The sequence below is a fragment of the Notolepis coatsorum genome (genome assembly GCF_963971535.1).
Source record: "Notolepis coatsorum genome assembly, chromosome: 8".
Classification (NCBI taxonomy): Eukaryota; Metazoa; Chordata; class Actinopteri; order Aulopiformes; family Paralepididae; genus Notolepis; species Notolepis coatsorum.
Window position 1 is genome coordinate 59,154,295 of NC_140172.1, and position 19,704 is coordinate 59,173,998.

General features: G+C 44.9%; 1 protein-coding gene across 1 annotated transcript in view; it reads right to left on the minus strand.

Annotated features, from left to right (window-relative positions):
• Positions 1-19,704, minus strand: part of pld2 (phospholipase D2) — a 171,093-nt gene that overhangs the window by 58,463 nt on the left and 92,926 nt on the right. Inside the window, exons 9-13 of the mRNA XM_084319773.1 lie at positions 12,893-13,036; positions 12,712-12,795; positions 2,738-2,816; positions 2,482-2,592; positions 618-821 (exon numbers count right to left, since the gene is read on the minus strand). Coding sequence (XP_084175899.1) covers positions 618-821; positions 2,482-2,592; positions 2,738-2,816; positions 12,712-12,795; positions 12,893-13,036 — 622 coding nt within the window. The remainder of the gene's footprint in view (positions 1-617; positions 822-2,481; positions 2,593-2,737; positions 2,817-12,711; positions 12,796-12,892; positions 13,037-19,704) is intronic.

Here is a 19,704-nt window from a genome sequence, read left to right on the forward strand (position 1 = left end):
AGAACAAAGGGGGTCCCAGGGGACCGGGATGGGAACACGCCGTCCTCCCGTGGAATACTAGGGAGCGACGACGAGCCTCACCCCAGGAACGAGGATCACGAAGAGACGCCTTCCTCCCGTGGAATCGGGAGCGATGGCGTGCCGGCTTGACGTCTGGAGTGGAAACACTGGAAAACCTCCCGTAGAGAATTAGAGAGCGAAGACGGTGTCCCACTCCAGGCAAACGGCGACAGGTGGTGATGGCTGGCACGTCGTCTCACGCCGGAGACGAGGCAGGTGATGGTAACGTACAGGATGGTAACGTACAGAACTCCATGAACACAGAGTGAACACAGATACAGATACAGAACGACCCGACTTAGCCTGCCACCTAAGTACTCTCCCGAGCAGATTGCAAACTCCCAACAGGTGCGTGAGGGTAGAGGAACAGAATGTCCAAGGGTGGGGGCTGGTGAAGAGTAGGAGGCAGGCAAAAGTTCTCACAAGGGTGGGGGCTGGTGAAGAGTAGGAGGCAGGGAAAATTCTCGCAAGGGTGGGGGCTGGTGAGGTGAGGAAAGGGAAAAAAGGTCCAGGGAACAGGCGAATCCTCACACAAACAAACCACATCCTCAACTTACCCCTGTGTCGTCTTTTGACTCCGACACGTTGTTGACTCCTGCCGCGGGAGCTATGTCAGTTAATCGGTACCGGCTGTCGTCCCACCTCCCGAATGCCAGGTCAAGGCCCCCGATGAAGGCTACCGATTGGTCGATGGCCACCATCTTCTCATGGTGAGCCCACAGGAACACCACCGACGACACATGGTCTGGGTGCCGCATCACCTAAGGATGGACCAATCAGAGAGAAGAAGAAATGACACTTGAAAACACATGAAATTAAGTCAAATACTATGGGAGGATGACGTTTTTTAGATTAGATTAGATTAAAATGTATTGTCATCATACAGTACAGTACAACGGAAATAAATTTGGCATCCAACCAGAGTGCAAATGCAACAGTAAAGTGCAATAGTAATACAATGTACAGGTGATTAAACTAGATATAAAATATATAAATGAGTACTACTGAGTAATAGTGCTAATCAGATGTATGTACAGTGTTGTTAGTATTAATATGTCCAGTGATACAAAAGATACTAGAAAGATACTATGGTAGTAAGTCATACAAGCCAGCAGCATAACTAGTACGAGTAGGTAGGGGATATGTACAAATTAGGGCTGGGACTTTATCGCATACATTTTGATTAATTAACTACAGATAGAAGTCAAAGTTAAAAAAAATGTATGCATTTAATCGCATGATTTTTCTTTATTGTGTAAGAATGTTACCTTTCAAAGGAGACCAGACTCATGCATGTGCTATAAGTATAAAGTATAATAAATCGCAAAAAACTTTTTTTCTTAGTCTGGTTTGTTCATAAAAAAAATTAAATAAGAGAAATTGAGATCAATCAAGAGTTTTTTTCCCCAATGGTCAACTGTTCTGGAATGTACTTGAAATACTGCGTTTTACTTTTACCTCGAAAGTGCTTGAGTTTACAAAAGGTCCTTTGCGCTATATATATATATTATTCCTAAAATTGCTGCACTTTGTTAAAAATTGCATTGATCTGTTGGTCGGTGTAGTAGCTAATACAGGATTTTGCTGCTTAAACGTATGTATAATGTATATTCATTGATTCACTCATATACCAAAATTCATTTGAATTGAAAATGTTTGCTTTTCGCATCAAATATGATATGCGATTAAAATGTGATTAATTTCGATTGATTAACTATAAAGTCTCGAATTAATTCGATTAAAATGTTTAATCGAGTCCCACCACTAGTACAAATATAGATACAAATACTGATGCTATGGGAGGATGTAGGATGAGGATGAAGATGAAGGATGAGGATGAAGTATTAAAATGGTAAATGGTGCATTTATAAAGCACTTTTATCCAAAGTGCTTTAAAAAAAATTGTTCCTCACATTCACCCATTCACTCACACATTCACACACAGACGGCAGAGGCAACCATGCAAGGAGCAGGTTGCCTAATCAGGAGCAATTAGGGGTTAAGTGTCTTGCTCAAGGACATTTTGACAACTGCTCTACCTCCTGAGCCACTGTCGCCCCTATAGGATGAAGGATGATGTCAGTTCATTTTCAATCAGTCAACTCAGCCGAGTGGATTTTCTTCAAAATGTTTGTTTTATTTATTTATAAACTATATATATTTTGAAAAATATAATATATATTTCATTGTGTCAGTTGTTAAACTAAATAGTTTATTTGTTTATTTTTCCTCTCTTCTCTTTTTTTCTTCTTTGGATTTTATAATGTATCCATCTTTTACTGGATGTAAAAGGGGGCAACAGTGGCTCAGGAGGTAGCGCTTTGGATAAAAGTGCTAAATAAATGCAGTCCAATTAAAAAGATGAATAAGATATTGTTAAAGAAAGCTTTTAAAAAGAGTGTAGCATAGAAAAACTGAGACCTTGATGTTGGGATGCATGTTCATCAGAGACCTCTTGCTGTAAGCACTGTTGATACCCAGTGCTAGTTCCACCTCTTTGTAAAGCAGCACACACACCTTGACCCCTTGTTCCTGCACACAGAAAAAGGTTAGAAAATACAGATGTTTATTAAAAAAAAGGAAATAAAAAAGGACAAGAAAAGTAAATGGATCATTTTCTAAATCTTTGCAAATTTGCAAAGAAATGTAGTTGAAAAAGATTGAGTGAATTATCTACTGCTTTGCGTTTGAGGATCTCATCCAGGCGCCAATATGTATCGGTAGCTGGTCTCTTGAGGAAGACTTCTGGGCTGAGCCTGAGAGGGAGGAAGAGTGTACCATCTAGTGTTATGGATAATAATTTAACATAAATTAGAAAGTATTTTAAATATAATAATATTTTTATAGAATTTTTCCATTTTACAAACCACAATGAAGATTCTTACATTTGAGTAAAAATAAACAAGATACCCTTTTTTGACCATTTGAATGAAGTGACACCAATACAAATACTGACATGCAAGTAAACTGTGGAAAATAAATGTGTAAACCATAATAAATTATGGAAACATCCTTTAACTCAATCAGCGCCAGAGGGCGCTGTTTACTGTGTGGTTGAAAGGCCAACGCTTTAAAGTATATGAATACGTGGCGGTGTTTGGATGACGACCAACCACCTCAAACTGAACCTAAGCAAAACAGAATCGCTCCACCTGCCGGCCAAATCCTCCCCCCTGACCGACCTCTCCATCACAGTCGAGAATGCAGCTGTGACCGCGTCCCCGACCGCCAAGAACCTTGGTGTTGTCCTCGACGACCAGTTAAACTTCTCTGCTCACATCGCAGCGATAACCAAAACCTGCAGATTCCTCCTGAGCAACGTCAGAAGGATCCGCCCCTTCCTAACAAAAGAAGCCACCCAACTCCTCGTCCAATCAACAGTCATCTCCCGCCTCGACTACTGCAACGCACTGCTCGCTGGCCTCCTGGCCACTGCCACCAAGCCTCTTCAACTCATTCAGAACGCAGCGGCCCGCCTGTTCTCAAACCTACCGAAGTCGGCCCATGTCACCCCACTTCTTAGGGACCTGCACTGGCTCCCCATTGCTGCACGTATCCGCTTCAAGGCCCTCGACCTAGCATACCGTGCGGCAAAGGGAACCGCTCCCGCCTACCTCCGGTCAATGGTCTCTAACTACACACCCTCAAGACCCCTACGCTCTGCATCTTCTGGTCGCCTCAGACCTACTCCTATCCAAGCCCCGGGAGGGTCATCAAAGAGATGCCGCCTATTCTCAGTCCTTGCCCCACAATGGTGGAATGAACTACCCACCCCAGTTAGGACAGCCGAAACCCGTCCAATCTTCCGCCGTCGACTTAAGACGCACTTCTTCAACCATTATCTGAAATAATAATATAAAAAAAAAGAAGAAAAAAAAGAACTCTAACCCTAACTAACCTTAGGTCGCTTTCACATATAGTTTTGGTGGACTCGGTGCGGTTCTGGTGGTGAAGTTGCAACATTGTTGCATTCTTCATTTGGTTCGCCTGCGTTCACACTAAAATCTGTGAGGCGCACCAAACTATCTGAACAATGTCACGCGGTCGAAAAGGGCGCTCGTCTATGTGTGTGGCTGCGAGCCCGTGTGTGCGCGCGCGCGCGCGCACGCGTGTGTGTGTGTCGACTGCGAGCCCTCAGATCAGCGGAGACGAGTTGTTCTATTGAAGCCGATTACCACCATCCTCTCGCTAAACAACTTGTACACCACGTTGTTATATATATATAATAATAACAATATAATAAGCCGCGTTTTTTCTTCCTTCTTCCCAAGATGCACAGTTAGATATATAGATATATAGATATATAGATAGATAGATAGATAGAGAGATAGATGCAGTATGCTTGTTTTGCATTGAATGCTGCGAGCAGTGGTAATAATGTTACCACCATCCTCTCGCTAAACAACTTGTACACCACGTTGTTTTTATGAGTTGTTTTTATTTGCAGTGAATGCCGTGCACCTCGGTAATAATAATAAGCCGCGTTTTTTCTTCCTTCTTCCCAAGATGCACAGTATATAGATATATAGATAGAGAGATATATGCAGTGTGCTTGTTTTGCAGAATTGCAGTGAATGCTGCGAGCAGTGGTAATAATAAGCACTTCCTACATTTGGTGCGCGTTTGGTTCGATGAAGCCGAACCGAGACCTACGTTTTCAGGCGGACCAGAGTTCGCCTGCTTGGTCCGCGGACCGAGTTCGACGCGCATTCACACAAACCCGAAAAACCGGACTATCGAATTCTGGTCCGAAAGTCCGGACCAAACAGCCCCTGTGTGAAAGCGACCTTACTGTCATGCACTTGTCCTAATAAACTAACCTACACTGTAACACGCAACACTTTGATGAACATTGTTACTCAGCTGATAAGAGTTGTACCCTTCCTGATGACTTGTCGTACAGAACTTGTAAGTCGCTTTGGATAAAAGCGTCAGCTAAATGACTAAATGTAAATGTAAAACAAATTTTTTAAAGGTCCCATGCATTATAAATGGCCTTTTCCAGTGTTTAGCATTGTTTCTTAGCAATGGGGGATTATATCAATGTGGTCTGTGTCGTAATTATCATATTGACTCATCAGTCTAGTCTCGAGTTCACAAGATCTTCCCTCACTCAACTAAGCCGTTCTGATTTGACTCGCAATGCGACGTAGCAAGGAGCTGATTGTGATCTGATTGGCTCTGTGGTTGTAGTCACCACCCACAATTCGCTCAACAGCGAGTGGATTACTTCCTCAAACAGAGTGCCGAGTCCGGCAGAGAACGAGCGAGCGAGAGGGAGAGAGAGAGATAGAGAGGGAGAGAGAGAGATAGAGAGAGAGAGGGACCACGCAGGACCGACCGCGCGCAGGAGTGTGTGTAAAAATGTGTGTGGGTGCACTGCGGGGATGGGTCTTCTCTCACACACACACGGAGCATTTACACAGGTTGTGTGTAAATGCTCCGTGTGTCCCTCTCTCTCTATCTCTCTCTCTCCCTTTCTCCCTCTCTATCTCTCTCTCTCTCTCCCTCGCAGTCAGGAACACTCGCATATCACTGTCAAAATATCTTTGCGCATGCTCCCACACGCACTCCCATATTCAGATCCGTGCAATAATAATCACAGGGGTATACTGTATATTGTCATTTGAAACAAGTTACCAATGCATTGTCCCGTGGGATTACGGTATGCCCCCCCCGTGGTGAAATTAATTAGTATCCCCCTCCTCTATCTCTCTCTCTCTCTGTGCCAGTGCAGACTGTGTGGGTGACTGTCAAAGCGCTTATGGGCGGAGCCCATCCAATAACAGCCTGAAATCCTGAGGCTGAAAAATTATGCTTTAGAGTACTTGATTAGAAATATAAAACAATGAATTTTATTTGAAAAAAACCTTACAGATGTCTTCAATAGACTCACAGGAATTGTGTAATGTTGCCCAAAATAGTGCAAGGAATAGCAATGCATGTCCTCCTTTAAAGTGAACATACAACATTTCACAGTGGCAGTTTATATCTGCATGTTTACACTGTCCTGTTGATAGACATTCTGCAAAGGCAGCTGATATGGCTTCGCTATGCATGCTATGTGCAGCCGTTTCTCTTTCTTAAGGGAACACGCCAGCATTATGTCTTCTCCAGAGTCAGAGAAGAAGATAGATATCAATTTCCTCTCTGTGCATTCAGTAGAAAGTTATCTGGCTGCAAGCTAGCCTAGCTTAGCACAAATGACTGGAAGCGGATACAGACCACTAGCCTAGCTTAAAACTCTGGGAGAGGTATTTTTGGCCAAAGGCTAGACTAGTGGTCCATATATGCTTCCATTAATTTGTGCTAAGCTAGGCTAGTTTTCTACTGAACACTATCGCTATCTATCTTCTTGTCTGACTCTGGAGAAGACGGTAAGTGTGTCTCCCATAATGTTGGCATGTTCCTTTAAGATGAATCAAAGACTTCACAGAGAGAGTGGGCATTCCTAATGTTTCGTACACTCAGCATCTGTAAACTATATATGGTCTGAACCTTCATGCCTCCATTGGAATCAGTGCAGGCGGTTGATGTGCAGAGGACAGGGTGGTGCCAAATCTATTTATACACATTGCTCAGTCTGTGTACAGGACACAGACAAAGGTCTGACTGGAACAAAACGTGAATGGGTGAATAGTGTTGTGTTGCAAGAGCAGGGTGCAGGGTGCCCTTCCCTGTCAGAATGCAAAACGTTAGGTTATGACTATAACCAAGTTCTGTTAACACTAGTGGACGCTCTGCGTCTGTTGCATATATCTCGCTTCAGCATATATACACTGAATACATTTCAAAATGTACCTTTAAATGCCAGCATTCATCTGGCCACACCCCCATCCGCTTACCTATATAAGCAGGGGTGGGGCCACACACTCATCTCCTTCCCAACAAATTTCACCACAATGAAAAATCAAGGGCCGCAGCGGCGTCTAGACGCAGAGCGTCCACTAGTGTTAACAGAACTTGGTTATAGTCATAACCTAACGTTCTGTATCACACTAGCTCCCGCTCTGCGTCTGTTGCATAATAGGAGCTGAGCGGGAGCTTGAAGCCCGACAAATACACCCCGCTGAGGCCCCCCACAGCCATCAGATCAGGGAGGGCCGAGCCCCCCCGACCCACCCTAATGGAGGGCACCCCCCCTATTGGTGGCTTCACGGGAGGGCGACGGACCCGACCGTGCGAAGAGGCACTCAAGCAACTCAACGCACAGGGTGAGCAGAGCGTGGCTTGACCCCACGACTACACACACGCACAACCCGCATGCCACCCGGGAACGAACGGAGGAAACAACCTCGTTACTGCCCCCAGAATCACGGGGTCAAGGGCAAACCCAACCCCGTGGCAAGGCCGTAGCAGCGGAGCGCGAAGGAAGACCCAGACCCACCAAAGGGACTGGACCCCCTGGAACGGGGGCCCGGAGAAGTCCATGATGCCAGCATCAAGACCCCACCAGGTGGGCACTTAGTGACCCCGCCCCCCACATCGCCAGCGTATTCGGACAAAGGCCCCTCAGCCGAGCGGGCCCTGTCCCCCCAATAGTACACCGCCTGGCACACTGACCCTGCAGAACAGGCAGTCAGCATGGCCGTAAGCACACAAAAAAGGTTAACCAACGGAAGCAGGCAGCGCACCGGGGAAAAACCAGGCAACAGGCTGTTAACCCTAGCCTGGAGACTGCGGACGAGACAGACGCCAGAGGGGACAGCTGAACACAGCCGCCCGGCGGAAGGGGCGTATGCTGGCGTTGTTGCATGACCAAGCCTCCATTTAAAAACCCCCACCCAGAGGGGTTGAGGCAGAGAAGGCTGACACGATTGGCAGACGTCATGAACGTGCAGGGGCACCCTCAACCGGTGAACCCGGGAGTTGACACTGCTCCCACACACCAGGGAATCAACCACCTTGGTGTTACCCAATGCGGTGGTTGTTCCTATAACCCCTCAAGAAAAAACTCCAAAACACACCTGCGGGTATACACCGGCTATACCGCAGTACAAGTGTTTCAGTTTTCAAAAAAGGGTTAACCCAGGCCTACGGGTCGACGAAACATTACTTCGGACCGGGCCTGGCGATACGGGAAGCACAGGGTCACCAGAGGAGGTCAAAGACCACCCCAACAGGCCCCTCTTCGCCATGCGAGAGAGAGGAGCGAAAAATAATGGAGAACCTGCCCCTAAGCACACCGTACTTGGTATTCCCAGGCGGTCTCCCAACCAAGTACTAACCAGGACCAACCTGTGTAGCGGCCAAGATCTGACGAGATCGAGCGTGTACAGGTTGGCATGGCCGTAAGCCATTACGACAGTGCTGAGTAAAAAACGTACCCAACCAGGGTCTCCATAGTGCTCAACCCTGTGACACCCGGACCAACCTGGCATTTTTCCCCCTGAAAAAAGCCCAAGTCCCTCAGGGTACCAGAACAGCAGATCTGCATCCCCGGCGGACAACGGGTTCAACTGATCCGGACCAGCGTGACCAGAACCAGTCCCGTGCCCTAACCACGCCGACATGCCTACTCCAGGAGAAAGGGCAGATATGCGTGTTGATCTTAACATGAAAAGAAGGCGCCACCCAGACGTTCGGGCGAACTGCGCCCGGTGGCCCACCCCCAGGGCGTGAGACCCCTCTACATATGTTCAGATCCATTCCGTCATCATCCCCCAGACATGAACGAGAATCCGTCGATAACCAATCCAGGTCGTGGGATGTGGTCGTCGGAAGAGGAAAAACCTCCATCCCAGTTGCTTTATAAAAACGCCGTTTTAACCTCAAGCAACCAAGGCGTGCCAGTCAGTCGCCTGTTTACAGCGAGCTAGCACTATACGTGCGTCGGGACACACCCACATCAATGAACAGGCTATTTAGACCTGTCATTGAATCCCCAAGGCGCCCAGGGGAACGACAAGAGGGGTGTGACACTTCCTAACTCCAACTCTTTTTTAATAGAAAAGAAGGAAGCACCAACAGTATGTATCCCAGTCTACACAGCCGGGGGCAACATTTTTTCACATTTTTACATCCCACCACCCTCCCATAGGAAGGAGACGGGAATCCCCAGAGAGACTTCCCACGCGAGCTGTACAGATTGAAAAGAATATATTGCACCTTGAGCCATGTAAAAAATTGGTTTTAGGGCTCTCCGGGGAAGAGGCACTGAACCCATACACACTCAATAATCGAATTGAATCGAATATATACACAATAGAATAGGACACCTTCTAGAGGGTCCACTCACCTTGACAATCTGAGGAGGAGGCTCTGTACTCTGAAGGAGGCTCCCTCACATGGAAGGAGGAGTCCGAACTCACAGAAGGCCCGAATAGGCGCTTGGTGAGGAGGAGCCCTGACCACCCCCCGAAAAACAGATCCATCACATGGACCTGAACAGCACACGGAAGTCCTACCAACAGAGACGCGCACGGTGACGTCCCTATGGCGGGGGAATTTCTGCGGTGCACACGCCCAATATTCCAGGCCGTGGGACCAGGAAACTCCCCCCCCCCCCCCCCCCCTCACCCCGTAACGTGCCGAACCGCAACGTGACAGGAACCTTGAAGGACAGGGGGTGTACCCCTGACCAACAGAAAAAAGGGGGAGAGGAAAGGTTACCAGTTCACCCCTTTACGACCCCACACCCATGATACGATGTAATGACAAAAAGAGAGTATGACACAGTCATAGTCAGCTCTATGAAGCGTTTGACAGCTTCACACAGCGCATGAGCTAACCTGCTATCTGATTTTTACTAAGGAAAAAACACAGAATAGAGAGGGCTCTCTAAGAGCCCCGGTCCAAACTTACACATGTGCTTCTGTGGCCAGTCCAACCCAGTTGTAGGTCACATGACACACACAACCCATCATCACCTACAAAAAATGGCAAAAACACTCTACAGAGGAACGCCGTTTTTCATAATGAGAGAATACACAATTCTCGATTAGTATCGGCCACAGGCCTTGCTAAGCACACACGAAAGCGACCAAACAATCTTTTCTTTTAGGAAAATAAAGTTTCTCCAGCAGTCTTAGCACAACCTCAGCAATCAAGCTAAGGGTTACATCGCATCCCTACCACACAAAGACACAATGTAGTGCAACAACATGTCTGATAGGAGGATGAAGAAGTCCCCAGGGAACCGTGGGGAAAAACACAATCCTCCTACTTTACCCTTAATACGGCCAGTTAAAACAGGAAAACCTGTTACTATGTGAACACACTGTTCATTGTCATCACAGGCTGAGAAAAGAATATTCTTTACTCATTTGTCACTAAGCATAGCTTCATAGGTTAGTTACCCCTTAGTTGTGAGTACACGGTACATATAAACACACATGATGTTTCTCACACAACAACCAGATCATTTTCACATCTGTAACAACAACCCGATTTGCACGGAGAAGCTAATTACCAGTGACAAGACAATTCACACAAAACTCGCGTCGTATCCTAAATGTATTGCAGCAACACACGTTTTTGGAAAACAGCGTTATTCACAAAACATTTAGAAGGTAAAGCCAGAAGACGTGTATAAGGTCTGGCCAAACCTTGTCCTACCCGGAGCGTAGATCAACGAAGTGCAGTCTCAAGGCCCCGTAGAAAACACAGCCGTCCTGTGTTGTTCGACCTGGGCAGCGTCGCCGCTCCAACCCGTCGCTACGGTCCCCTTTGTTGACGCAGGCTTTGCCGTCCTGGCCCAGGGCAGGTTCGACGAACATCCTCTGTCAAAGATGACGTCGTAGTCAAGAGTGTTTAAACATGTTATAATCAAAGCACGTTCAACAGAGTAGCATTAAGCTAACGGCCGCTCCAACCGTCGGTCGCTACTGCCCCTGCCCGCGAGACGCCGAGCGAACGGCGCACGCGACCAGAGGGGAGCTCGCGGCGGCGCGCGAGGAGCCGGAGCTACCCCGCGCTGGGCCTTGGCCGATAGCAGCAAGCTAACGTTTCCTACTGATCACAGCAAGCTAGCGCCGCAGCTAACAGCTGACTGGCTAACAGTAGGCCCAACATATGTAGGCCACGCAGTGATCACAGCAGGCTAACGCCGCAGCTAACAGCTGACTGGCTAACCGTAAGCTAAGCAGCTATCACCTGAACTTGTACACAATGATATAACACTCACCCAGACAGGCCGCCGTTCTAAAACCCTCCTCACTTTTTAAGAGAAAAGAGAAACAAGATGTCAACACAGCTTTACAACGGTGATTTTACCAACACCCGACGGAGCCAGCACAATACCCAAACTGGCCTGTGTAGCTGACTTGAACATAGATCTTCCGCTATCGAACATCTATGCCCATATCTCCTCGTGAAGGAATACTCTCATTTGGATATGAAAGAAGGGGCTACACGGTGACAGAAGAGATATCCACTCGTCCAGAAAACACAGGGATCACCAGTGTTAATGGTCGCGGCCCACTAGTTAAAACTATAATGGGCTTCAGACCAAGGTCTTCTGTCGCCTAAGAGGCTGAACAAAGGACCCTAGCCTGGGGCCGGTTTTCATAAACATTGTCAATTAGCCCCCATAGCACTAACAGACAAGTGGAGCCTGCCAGCAAACAGTACTCACCCAACCTGAAACCCACCGCTTCTCACAACAGCGGCGCGTCCTACAGTTCAGCTGTGCCCTGAAAGGTTTCACCCCAACCAACACAGCAAGGAACTGCAGTTGAGAGGCATGCAGCGGCATGCTCCCAATACGAAAACCGGTGGAGGATTTTAGAATGATCATCATCTTCCAGACACTCCAGTACGAAGACAATATCGCCATATTTTCTCGAAAATAGTGAGAGAGAAAATAAAGATATGATGTCAACGTATCTCCTTGTTCTTCCTTTCCTCAGAGTAAATATTTTTCTCCACGTCAAGTGGGCATATAGCAACACGTTGCTTGTGATGAAATTTGAGAAGGAGATGAGTGTGTGGCCCCACCCCTGCTTATATAGGTAAGCGGATGGGGGTGTGGCCAGATGAATGCTGGCATTTAAAGGTACATTTTGAAATGTATTCAGTGTATATATGCTGAAGCGAGATATATGCAACAGACGCAGAGCGGGAGCTAGTGTGATACAGAACAAAATGGGGGATAAAAACATCCAAGCAAAAGTCTTTTGTTGTTGTTTAAAAAAATAAAAATAAAAATAAAGAAAGAACTGTAGGCTACCGTATTGTCCCGAATATAAGACGAGGCTGATTATAAGATGACCCCTGTGTTTCAAGACTCGTTTTAGGAAAAATACATATTTGAAGACCAAATCTTGTTTTTATAAAGAAAATAATTTCATTTGAAAAGAATGACAATAAAACACATTGTAATCATGGGTTCGAAGTGTCGTTGATCAATGCGCCACTGGTGTGCGCGGGGGGAGACTGTCGGGAGAGGCAAGTTGGGAACTTGACGGTGCACAGGGGGGGGCAGGGTGAGACCTCCGTACTGGTTTGGTTTTGGTTTGACAGGTGGGCTCGCCCAGTTCCCCGCTCCGTCTACCTACGCTCCGTCTATTTACAAGTCTAGACCCTGAAAATAAGATGACACATCTTTTTCAGGCGTTTTATATTCGGGACAATACGGTATATCAATAAAGCTACTTGAACTTTGAAGCCTCCTCTTCGACAGCAGAATGCTTAATGGAGATCTACACTCACCACCAGTCAGTGATGAAGATCTCCTCCTTAGCCTGCTCAAGAGCATCAGCCAGGTCTGCAAAGTAGCCACTGCCATTTACATACCTGATACACACAAACAAGGAACAGCAACATTAGTGACAGACAGACAGACAGATAGACAGACAGAATTGGACTGATATAGACAGGGACAACATCTGACCACTTAGTGAGTGTGTCCGGGCGGGGCGGGGCGAAGCCGTCAAAGCGCTGCACGGTGAGGAAGTCACACGGTGCCGCCAGCCTGTTGATCTCATGGCTCCACCAATGAGCTTGTCTGTAGCTGCTGCACTTGATGACCAGACTCCTAAAAACAGACAATCACAGGGGGGAAATATCTTGAATGCAACTTTATATTTATTGATTAACTGTGCTGCAACTGTCATGCTGCTAACTGATTTTATTTAATCATTGATTGAGTGTCTTATATGTTGACTTATATGTTTTATTTAACCATTGATTGAGTGTCTTATATGTTGACTTATTTGTTTTTCAAACCGTTTCTGTTCCACCCCAGGTGAAAATCTGCATAAAATGTATACCTAGGTAAATGGAATATTGCTCCACTTCTACAAGGGCTATTTGCATATTCTTGGTATCTAGGAACATCTATGGACCTCAATGAATGTATTCTCAGTATCAGAAATATTGTGTCTATTACTAGGCTTGCTTAAATTGTGATGAAACAAAGGAAAATATGAATTATGATTTTTCTTTTCATCTTTCACAGTGAATAAAACCATGATAATAATGACCAAACTTAAAAAAACTGCCACTGAGCTCATTCAGTACCCTCTTGAGATCATGTGTACAAAAGATCTAAGGAAACTAATAAAGGGAAGATGATCAAACTGAAGGTTCTGTATATACAGTACTGAATTCTCCCATCCGGACCAATGCAATTTGAAATATTATTATAGAATATAGAATATATGCTTATACATTACCTTATTATAGCCAATTCGCACATTTATATATATATACATATAGTATCTTTCAAATGGCCGAGTTCAATTTGGATATAGTATCACCAGGCGTGCATAATAACAGATACTGATATTTACTGTAATCGACTGTACTATTTTATTTCCCCCACAGTATAACCATTTTGAAACTAATTTCAGATCTAATTCTTCCTACATGGTAACAATAGTGTGGGGAAACGGACTGCGTTTCAATATTTGTCAAAAACGTTACCTTTTGTAGCTTATTATCGCGAATCATAACAATTATTGACATAATTCATTCAGAACACTGAACTTTGAACCCCCATAGAACTTGCCAGGAAGTGTAGATCGGAGAAATTCCAACGCTGGCAGATAGCTAGCGATGTCCTCTACAAAATGGCCACAAAAAAGCTTCAATTCCCATGGTTCAACATTTCCATTTCCGGTTCCGGGTCAAATTGGCGATCGCAAATAGAAAACTTAAAATGATATAAGTACACTTTTAACCTATTGCTAAACTATTGCCAACCTAACGTTTTACATTCTACATGTATTTGTGACATAGTAGTGATGATAATACTTGAAAACGGTTGATTTTAAAATCACAAATTATTTTGCATCTTCATAAAAATATGCATATAATTTAATAAGGTCAAAAGGGGTCGGTACCGACCCCGTCGAGTGGAACAGGTTGACTTTTAGATATTTTATATGAATAATATACATTTTTGTTTCTATTTGAACCTTTCTTGTTGCACTGCTCTGGGTTTGGGAAGAACAGTATTTCATTTTCTATGTATGGAAGTACACAAAGAAATGACAATAAACTAAATCTTGAATCTTGTTACATCACCCAATGTGTAAACACTATCCTCAATAAACTCCAATATGTCCAAAACTCTGCTGCCCGAATGCTCACCTACACCCGTCGCTCTGATCACATCACCCCTGTCCTCCACGACCTCCTTTGGCTTCCGATCAAATAGTGAGGTGTAGTGGTTAGGTAATTTTAGTTTTTTCGTGTTCCACCCTCTGTCCAACACAATGTATTTCCCCATTGCCCATTTCTAAATCGTCTCGTTTAAAACAAATAAAGCATGGACATTTGCATGGTGTACCTTTCTGTGCATATTCATCCACAATCTATAGCTCAACATGAAAATATTCGCAATTAATCGTAAAGGTAGACAAATAACAACGTTTATGTTTTTGTTCACTGAGGAACTACACTCACTTTGGCGCTGCTGACTGACGTCACCACAGCGTAGACTCCTGGGCCCCGTTCCCCGTACCTGGTTCAACTAAGTCGATCAAGATGTCATTATCCAGATTCAGTTAACCCGATGTTTGAAGCCGGGATTTTCCTGTTCCTCGAAGGTGGATTCAGTCTCGTTAACTCGATTCAGACTTGAGACCCAGGCTAAATGCGCGCGGCCGCTTCAGTTGAAAAGCCAGCACGTATCGATGGCAGAGATCCTGATTCTCTAACGGCATTGATTGATTAATTGATTTAAAACTTTATTGACAGATTGCAATACGGCTCAATCGCCTCGCCGACAAGTTAAATGCGTTATCTATAGGCTAATTTTAAGTGCCTCATTACCTCAATCAATCAGATTATATTTCTTTAAACTTGCCTGCTGGATTGAATAATCAAATGAGATCTTGCTAGCGAAAATAATTAGTTAAACTGTTATACAGAATTACGATACGGCTCTCTTACCCATTGATTGATGTGTGGTCGATCTTTTACTTATCTCCACTGTGGTCTAACGGGTTGTTCTTTTGACTTTCACGCAGACGACCGGGGTTCGAAACCCTAGTCTTTTCCTTCTTTTTGCAATATAGGAATAATTCAATTTGGTGCACGTTGAGAGCTATATAAAGAATGACATCCTCAATGCATGTAGATTTATAATATTTTAACTTAAAACCAGGCTACTTTGGCGTATAATCATTAATATTATATTCAAAAAAATTATATTGGAAACACAGGGTTTCGAACACCGGTCGCTGGGTTGGCAGGCTTGAGCACTACCGCTGAGCCACTGTGCCAGATGGGATAAATTCATTGTTTATACATTAATGAACGAGAGACCGTGTTTAGAATATTCTTTATTTTGAATGAAGTTTTATTTCTTTATCCTCATTCATTAATGTGACGTCAACGGCTCATTCAATTTCTCAAATCCGTCAAACAGCGCATCTCATCAGACATCTTAATCCCAGTTACAATTAAAATAACCACATAAATGTGTACATCGCACCGAGCGAGCGCCACGGTATATATAACGTGCATTATTTAGGACAAAGTGAATTTAGTATCAGCATTTTGGGTCTATTTTACATTTCAAAAGCCCCCTCTGGAAGAATGGAGCACAAAAACGTAATTCAGAATGGTATAATGCAGATCGTAGAGTAGACTGTGGGAATAATTTCAGGAAACGGGCTGTCACTTCTTTGCGGGGGCGTGGCGATGGTTGATCCGGCTAACTTGAACTTAAACCCTGCTTTCGACCAGGCTCAAACTTTTGGATCTGTTGTCATGGTGATCTGGACAATCCAGGTACGGGGAGCCGGAAAGTCCGGCTTAAGTCAGACTTCACCGAAAGTTATCCGGCTAACTCAGTTATCCAGGTACGGGGAACGGGGCCCCAGGCTTTAGTCGCAGACCTAGGATCAGATTTCCCTTACATTCCATAAGCTTAACAATTCGTACAATGGGAAAATAACTCAAGTCAAGTCAAGAGTTTTATTTCTGACCCTGAATCTGTGGCTAGTATCTGTTTCACCCAACACTAGTGCTCCAGTGATCATAACCATTTATCTCTAAAGCTAACCACTATTTTAAAAAGCCACAACCAAGGGTGGCTGATTGGCGCAGTGGGCAAGGCGCTCGCCTCTAACGCAGGAGACGCTGGGTTCGAGCCCAGCTCTCGCCGTTGCTACCGGCTGGCCGGTCGTTCATACTAACACAATTGGCAAGTGTTAGAGGGTGGGAAAGCCGGTGGGTGGGGATTTGACGTTGTGGACAGCGACTCCTACAGGTCGGTTTGGTGACGCCGGTGCGGCGGAAGCAGGAAGTAGCGGGGGCAGCATGAGCCTCCCATGCGTTACTCCTCGCCACTGAGAGTTCGAGCTGCTGTGGTGAAAAGATGCGACAGGCTGCCTCCTCGTGTACCGGAGGGGACGCATGAATATTAAAGGCAACCAACTTGTGTTCAGCTTTTCGTTCAGCGTTTCCCTGATTGGCCGCACGGCCACGTGACCGCCCTAGCACACGCCCTGCGGCAGAGAGGCTCCCCCAGGTGCTCTGACTGAGAGGTGCTCGTTGGTTCATGCCTCAATGCCTCGTTGTGCCTCGTTGTTGGTTAATGTTGTTGGTTAATTATACATTATGCTCCGCGAAATAAAGAGAGCTGCGTATTAATCAGTCAGCAGCCTCCAGAAACAAATCATGCTTTTCTGCTGCCAGTAAGAAGACCATTGTACAATAATCCACAATTATGTCTGTATTTGATTATGGTGAAATTATGTACATGCATGCGCCTCCCTCCACCTGAAAGCCCATCCACGCTGTGTATCATAGAGCACTGGGTTTTATCACTGGAGATATAAAGAGAGCTTATTATTAATCAGTCAGCATCAGACGTTACAAACGCGAAATAACATTATACATTATGCTCTGAAAGCCCATCCACGCTGTGTATCATAGAGCACTGGGTTTTATCACTGGAGATATAAAGAGAGCTTATTATTAATCAGTCAGCATCAGACGTTACAAACGCGAAATAACATTATACATTATGCTCTGAAAGCCCATCCACGCTGTGTATCATAGAGCACTGGGTTTGATCACTAGAGATATAAAGAGAGCTTATTATTAATCAGTCAGCATCAGACGTTACAAACGCGAAATAACATTATACATTATGCTCTGAAAGCCCATCCACGCTGTGTATCATAGAGCACTGGGTTTTATCACTGGAGATATAAAGAGAGCTTATTATTAATCAGTCAGCATCAGACGTTACAAACGCGAAATAACATTATACATTATGCTCCGCGAAATAAAGAGAGCTGCGTATTAATCAGTCAGCAGCCTCCAGCGGGCGAAATGGCCTCCACTGATGTTATGACGTTACAAACGGGCGAAATAACATTATACATTATGCTCCGCGAAATAACATTATACACTCTGCGAAATAACATTATACACTCTGCTGCCGCGTTCGCTGCGCGCTTCATTCATTTAATTTGGGACCTTGCAGGGACCTCTGCTGCAAAAGGGGGCGGGGGGTCGTGGCCAATCAGAGAAAAGCTGAACACAAGTTGGTTGCCTTTAATATTCACGCTGGACGCGTGATGCAAGGCTTCTGTCCTCACTACAACCGACCTGTGGGAGGCATAGTCTAGCAATGTTCAAGACAGGGGAGGGAAGAATTGGATAAATGTGACTCGGCGTCACCAAACCCGACTTAGTGCGGCGAGATACAAGCGTCAGAAAATGCGAAAATGTCTTGCACTTCAGAAAATCTTTTTTGACTGCTTTGAAATGTCATTGCTCTGTTCCCTTATTTGCAAACTTTAATACAACTTGTAAATGAGTTAATTATTGTTAGATTGTCCGACAGTATTGTGTCTCAATACTGTGGAAAGACTACAGGCGAGGGCTTACGCTACATGGTTTGTCTGTGCGTGCTTCATGCATTAATCACAGGTACTTAACGAGGTGTTAAAAACACACACAAGGACACAAGCTCTCCTTTCTTAGCAGAGAGAACGAAAATGTTAATACACTTATCTTAACGTTATAAGTTATAGCAACTTAACTTGTGACAAATGCAGTGTCTATATTAAAAATACCTTCATCATAAAACGTGAGTCGGGACTCGGGTGTATTGTCATTAAACAACATTAAAACACATGTCACAAATTTTATGAGCAAACGAATTTCGTTCGAGTGGATTTATTGCAACCTAATGCCATAAGCAAGTAAATTCATTCAACAGGGAAACTCAAAGAAAATAACAAACAACTTAGGTATTATATTTCGTCAGCATTTTATATACAGGCATTTCACGTTTAACGTTGGGTTTCATTTCAGCCATTGTTATGCTTTATTGTCATTAAACATCCACTTGTAAACAGCTGTCCTTATTTTAATGTTGCGCTTTGTTATTACGTGGCTTGAATCCGCGGCATTAAGCCAGATAAACAAATTTATTAACATGCCTTTCAAGATGCGCTGTTGGTCGTAAAACGTGAGTTATACTATGAGCAGGAGAAACTGCTCATTAGCAGGGGAAGCTGCTCTTTTTGCCAAAGCCTGTCAATGATTCAACAGCACAACCAGGTTACAAAAGATACAAGATTTATTGGTTAAAACACATGAGCCATGAGGCCGATACTAATATCCTCCCCAGAATATGACGGGGTTAGCAGAACCAGAGAATAGCAGCGGGTACAGCTAATTTACCCTTAGGTAAATTAGCACACTTATCACAGCACTCTTTTATATAGGTATAGGGCACAACTCTATCAGCTGAGTAACAATGTTCATCAAAGTGTTGAGTGCTACAGTGTAGGTTAGTATTAGGACAAGTATAATACATTATATAAATACTTGCGATCAGTGGCGGAACTTTGGTTCCAGCGGTGGGTGGGACATATTAGGGGGCGTGGTCAGTGACGTCGCAGGGGGGGGGGGGGGGGTAGAGGGGGGGGGGGGGGGGGGGGGGTAGAGGGGGGCGCCCCCCCTTCCCAATTATTTTTTTCTAATACCAGGTGTGCAATACGCATTTTCCCAGGCGGTGGCGCCTCTTGTAAGAAGTGGTCATCGTGGAGCCAGGGCTTGTCCAGCTGCACGTCCGCTAATTTAATATAATAATACTAGTGAATTTTTTTTAACTCTGTCAAAATAAACGAGCTGCATAGGCATAATAAACTGTAAGCGACATATACATGTTTGCACTGTCTTTTTTCTATTATAAAGTGCCTCTCGAGACTCTGGTCCATAACACATAAC